Source organism: Saprolegnia parasitica, assembly GCF_000151545.1.
Source record: "Saprolegnia parasitica CBS 223.65 unplaced genomic scaffold supercont2.77, whole genome shotgun sequence".
NCBI classification, from domain to species: Eukaryota; Oomycota; class Saprolegniomycetes; order Saprolegniales; family Saprolegniaceae; genus Saprolegnia; species Saprolegnia parasitica.
Genome location: NW_012156471.1, coordinates 122,618 through 128,380, shown reverse-complemented (window position 1 = coordinate 128,380; position 5,763 = coordinate 122,618). Strand labels below are relative to the sequence as shown.

General features: G+C 55.9%; 3 protein-coding genes across 3 annotated transcripts in view; 2 read left to right on the top strand and 1 right to left on the bottom strand.

Moving 5' to 3' along the window:
• SPRG_21127 (hypothetical protein) overlaps positions 1–142 on the bottom strand; it is a gene marked incomplete at both ends in the record, with an annotated part of 1,424 nt that extends 1,282 nt beyond the window's left edge. Inside the window, one exon of the mRNA XM_012351283.1 lies at positions 78–142. Coding sequence (XP_012206673.1) covers positions 78–142 — 65 coding nt within the window. The remainder of the gene's footprint in view (positions 1–77) is intronic.
• A 1,578-nt stretch (positions 143–1,720) lies between these two features.
• On the top strand, positions 1,721–3,499 carry SPRG_12274 (hypothetical protein; the record flags this gene model as incomplete). Its single annotated transcript, XM_012351263.1, has 1 exon — positions 1,721–3,499. One exon carries the CDS (start codon positions 1,721–1,723, stop codon positions 3,497–3,499), a length of 1,779 nt encoding a protein of 592 aa, XP_012206653.1.
• Positions 3,500–4,110: 611 nt separating this feature from the next.
• On the top strand, positions 4,111–5,758 carry SPRG_12273 (hypothetical protein; the record flags this gene model as incomplete). The annotated part of the gene is made up of 4 exons (XM_012351262.1): positions 4,111–4,944; positions 4,998–5,183; positions 5,401–5,679; positions 5,732–5,758. 4 exons carry the CDS (start codon positions 4,111–4,113, stop codon positions 5,756–5,758), a joined length of 1,326 nt encoding a protein of 441 aa, XP_012206652.1.
• Positions 5,759–5,763: the final 5 nt, after the last annotated feature.

Sequence of the window (5,763 nt, the reverse complement as noted above, 5' to 3'; positions counted from 1 at the left end):
TGCCCGTGGCCCGGAGCGCCTCGATGGTCTCGGCGGCCGCCGCCGGCGCGGCCATGTCCACGGCCGGGACCGTATACGCAGGGTACGTGGCAGCCTGGACGGCGCTAACGAGCAGCGCGGAGAGTGCGAGGACGAGCTGCATGTTAAGGACTGGGCGGTAAGTTGATGAATGACACAATTACGGCCACTGTTGTCGCTGGATATGGTGTGGCCTTTTATTTAATAGCGTATGGTTTGTATACTTTGGCTGTTTGGGCGCATTAAAATGCACCTGGGTGGGCTTCCACTGGAGGTTTCTATGGGACATCGAGCACCCTAATATGAGGCCATTTTATCGCCTTGTCGTAGGACAAAGGGCTCTTGGATTCGGATCTATTCGACGAATAAAAATATCGTTTCTACCGTATGGGCATGCGTGGTTTAAAAAGTTACAATGCCTGATTGTACTGAAAAGTGCCGAATTGGCCTAGAACTAGGACACATTTCGGCGCGTCGTCGTGGATCGCCACATGGACCGCAATTGTTGAATCGCGCCATGGTCGGCGACCGTAGCAACGGGTTAAACGCGGCACCGTCGGGTTGAACGTGGGTCCTACTACCGCCAGCGCTCGCTGTCTGACGACACGCCACTCTACAGTCGCCTGCAAGGCTGCCAACGTGCGGACAGAGTGCAAGGCGGCCGTCTGTCACCTCGGTCGAGGGTGATGGGCTCCTGCAGAGGAAAGGCTGTTGGCTGGATGTTGCGACGACGAGCGATAGAAGGTCTCAAACACCGTAAAGTGCGCGCTAGGTCAACGACGATCTTGTAACATAGCGTAGGGGTCGAAGGAGCTCTGTAAATTAAGCGCTGTTGTTTTGTTTGAAGCGTGCCTGAACGTGATAGCTTGGCGATGGGACAATTGATGTCAGCACGCTACTGGGAACACTGCAAGGGCGATTTAAAACTGCGTGCATTTAGACATTCCAAGACCCGTAGGTTAAACCAGATCGAAAGACAGGCTCTCGATGGACAACGGGACAGCTCTCTAGGACTGTCTACGGTGGAGTGTTCACGTTGTGACGATGTGTCACAGCACTAGCGCAGACAACTACATGTGTTCATGTATTTCTCTTGGCTAGACAGCTCAGTAGTCGACTAACTTTAGCGTTGATGCGGCTTCGTCACCGCGTGCAGGACGCGACAGCCGCCTCCAAACGCTCGGCGTACAAAAAAGTTTGGAAGAGAAAAACGCATCCTGGGCAAAACCCGTTGATGTGGTCAGAAGCAGCGGCTCGTGCCTCGTGCCAATCCGATCAGGTTTGTGAAATTCGAATTCTTGAAGCTGGCACCGCGTTGAAGCACTCGTTGAAGTTGATGTTCGACGTCGGCGTGCTTCGAGCGAACCCCTCTTTCGAAGCTCTGCGTTAGCTGCTGCGATCGCTTGCAAAAGCTCATGATTTGAAAGTCCTGGCGTGCCACGTTGCTGTGATTGTATCCAGTATCTATCGCGTACTAGTATCAAGTTATCAAGCGTGCATACACGGTGGTGGGATCCTGGCGCCAAAATCCGAGGGCCATCGTCATACCACTCGCCCTAGCACTTTGCAACCAACGAGCTTGGCGGATGAGAGGAATACATTTCGTAGTGTCTAGTACCAGCTCTTCCTCACTCTCTACGTAAAAAGGACACAGTACCGTTTTGATCGGAATCCTATTTTCATCCTCGCTCCATTTCGCGGAATGCGGCGCGTCTTCGTCGCCGTCGCGCTCCTCAAGCACGTCGCATCGTGCGTGTACCTTCTCCTCTTGGGCCTCATCATGCTCTTCGCAAAGCCGTCGGACCAAGTCAAATTCCAAGTCTACGCCATGACGTCGCTGAGTGCGCCCTTGTACTTGAGCTTTGCTTTCACCCACTTGCTCGGTGCGATTTCGCTGTTTGTACCGATCCGCTGCCGTCGGTCGTTGACGCCCATGCGCTGGCGCAGCCTCTCGGTGCCGTCCCGCGTCGTCCAACTCGGCAACGTGGTGGAAACAACCGTCCAGCTCCTGCAAGCCTGGCGGCTCAGCAAGTATACCGTCGACGTCGACGTCTGCGTCGCGTATGCCCTTCTCGTGAGCCTTGCCGCCGTCTCGACACCGTGGCCGGCACGGTCGGATGCGGCCCGCTTGGTCAACAGCCTCACAAGCTTTGGGCTCTCGACGGGGTTTTACCTCGTTGTCGTGGTTCCTGCGCTCCTTGTCGCTAAATTTGTGGACCCGCGCGTCGGCTATTCGTCGAATTGGACGGTGCGCTACACGCTCTTGACCCGATTTTTGGCGCCCAATTCCGCTCTGGATTTGCTGGAAAAGGTCATTTTGTTTTCGGCCAGTCTATGGAACGTCCGACAACTGGTCGACCCGATGACGCTAATGCGTTCGTCGGTCGTGGCCCCCACCGCGATGACCAGTCGCGCGATTGGTCCGCTCGTCGCGTCCTTCGAGAGGTTGGCCCCTTCGAAACCAGCACGGTATATCGTGTGGCGTTTGTGGGTCAAACGCGGCCTTGTGTTGTACTCGTTTTCGATTGGTCTTGTGTCAGCGATAGCTGGGCTGAGCGTCATGATGGCGCCCCCCCATTGCCCCCCCGAATGCGGCATGGTGGCAACACCCTGGTGGACGAACAGCTGTACGTGTGCGTTGCTTCGCATTGAGTGCAACGACACCAACGTCGCGTACACAACAAACCTCTTTTCGCCAGAACAACTCGGTTCGATGTTGTTTTACGTGCAGTGGGTGCGCTGTCCACTGCGCAACGGACTCAATTTCTCGTCGTTGTCGCAATTTCCGCAGCTCTATGGAGTCACGGTGCAGTCGGCGCAGATAATGACGAATTGGTCGCTGCCACCCAACACGGCATGGCCACCCAATTTGCTTTCGCTCAATTTTTACGATACGCCGTTTATGGACATCCCACCCGCCTTGACGGTGCTACCAACCTACTGCCAGACACTGACACTTTCTCAGAGTCTAACGACATCGACGTTGCCCCCGACGCGGCCGTCGTCGTGGGCCAACCTCGCTGCGCTGCTTCTGCACGACAACCAGCTGCAAGAATGGCCCAACTGGATTCACGAGCTCCGCGCCCTCGAGCGGTTGGATGTCTCGTCGAATCAGTTCAACTCGATCCCCGAGAATGAGCTACTCGCGCTCCCGGCGCTGAGTCGTCTTCAGATGGCCCAAAACCGAGTGCCAACGTTGCCGTATGCGCTGCTAGCGGCCAAACCGGCGCTCGTATTGGATTTGAGCAACAATCCGATTGACAAGGTCACGTCCGACGTGGTCGCGGCACGGATTGCAGCGCGGCAGGTGCTCGTTGATGGCAGTCCGTTCTGTCTCGCTGGTGGCGACGGCTGCGCCGCCGTGTGTGCACCGACGTGCTCCAACCTCGCGCGTGGCAACAATGTGTGCGAGCGCAGCTGCTACAACCGCGAGTGCGCGTTTGACGCTGGCGATTGCGCCGCGAATGGCACCCAGTGGTGATTTTTGAGAACAGATGACATTTTTTTCCCATTTTTGGTCACATTGTCTCGTTGTATGTTTTAATTTATGTTCTTCGTGCCGGGATTACATTGTGAAAGGGGAATGTGCTAGCCCAATTTCGTAGCACCGACCCGCCACTCTCGTTTGTGCCAAGACAGCGTTATGCCTTTTTAGGGAAAACACGGTGCGACCGTTCGCATCTGGATACAACGTCAGCAAGCAGTCTTTGATTTAGCATAGTGCCTTGCACTCATGTGATACAGGGAGGGGCATACTCAGTGTAAGCTCGGTGTATATACAGATCCAATTTTTAAGTGTCCAGCGACCCAGCATACGTACGCTCTTCACCTTGTCCACGGCTTTCGCGTTGCCTGTTATTGTCTGTTGCCAAGAAAATCATATAGGGATAGGGTTACGTGCCAAAGATAGTATCGGAAGCTCCATTCCAAGGAAATACAGGGCATGGGGCTAGGCAGGGTGGCCGACGTCTCTGCCCTTGATCGTCGCGTCCGTTGGAACCGTCTCGCGTGGTGGCTAAGCGTCGCCTCGTTCCTTAAAGTGTCAACCGTGGTACGCCTCCATCTATTTTACTTCCGCGCTCTCATGACCGCATGCAGCCGCTCACGGCCTACATCTCCGAGTACCTTCCGTGGACAGGCAAGCTCTCGCCGCCCCTCGCCTACGCCAACTACACCGATTTCGTCTCGACGGAGCTCGACCGCAGCCGCGCAATGTACTCGAACTCAACGATACCGGATGGCAATTTGTACCTTGTGGACAAGCCCAACAACGCCCAAGTGGCCCGTGCGCTTCTGCACTTGGGGCAACCGCCCAGTATGTCGTTCCGTACGTGCTTCAACACCCAGCTCCCAGGTCTTCCCGGGCTCGTGTTCTACACCAACCGCGCCATGGAGATGCTCTGTGCGGCCATGACGGCGCCGAACGCGAGCGCCGTCAACTGGACCGCGCAAGGCTCGTGCTTTCAAGCCACGCTGTGCACGCTCTCGACGGGCCATGTGTGCTTTTGGCTCCTACCTGGCAACGTTGTCCACCGCGAGAGCTCGGATGCAACGGCCATGACGCTCACTTACGTCTACTACGAGTCGCGGTTCGGGCCGTGGATCTGGTTTAAATTTGGCTACCGCATTGCATCAACGCTCTTTGTGTGGTATCGGCTCTGGCATGGGTATTACAAGCACGTGTGGGCGCTGAAGAGTGTTTTGCAAGGGCGAGGGCACCGCGCGACGCTACCGAGCGGCGTCTGGTCGTACGAACTCGTGGTCGGGGACCCGACCGCCATTATTCTTATGGACCCCTCCGTCGCGACGTTGTATTTCTTGGATATTTGGCTCAGCGTCACCAACCTCGCGGTTGCGATCATGCAAGTCGCGCAGTCGGGCAGCCTCGAGCATGTGTTTCGAAGCACATGGTACCTTTCCCGCACCGTACGCCTCGATCTATATTCGATTAGTCTCGAGTCTTCGATATGGACGAGTAGGTATGGTTTGCCTATTGGAGCCTCTGCCTCGTCTCGTATGGTCTCAAGCGCTTTCACAAGGAGCATGTGTTTGCTGACGTGGATCCGACGGTTTTGGCGATTGCCGTCATGGTCTACGGCCCACTGTTGACGTGGATGAACGGACACATTCCGGTCTTCACGAGGCTGTACCAATGGACGTTCACCGTTGGTGTGCCGACCGCATCGGCCAATCACGTGATCGAGTCCTGTCTCGGATGCATCGTCTATGTTCAATTGATCGCGAGTATTCCGCTGCTTTATGGTCTCACCACCCCGTACTTTGGTATGCATCGTCGTCGTTGTCAACTTATCTAAATGTTCATGCATCCAGTAGACACGACAAAACGCGCAAAAAGAAGAAGACTGAGATCGACTATGCTAGTTTTACTACAACAATATCAAGAACCGAGTCACCTTGGGCACCCTGCGACGTCGCCCGCCCCGACAAACGGCGCGCGGTGGCACCGTGCACGCAATCATGGAGACGTATCCACAGCTCAAGGCCACGCCGACCATCAACTTGCGCGCGACCGACTGCTTTGTGCTGTGCTACTGCAACGGCCAGCTCTACGAGCGCCTGCGAGTGAGCTTGCTGCAGTGCTTGGACCGACGCGACGCCGACAAAGTGATCGCGCACAGCGCCGAGCCCTCCGAGTTTGTCGTCAACCTCTTGCGCCCGGCCCCATTATTTTCTTCGGAACAAAGGCGCGGAGTCTGCACCGCCAAACAGCCATACGTGATGCAT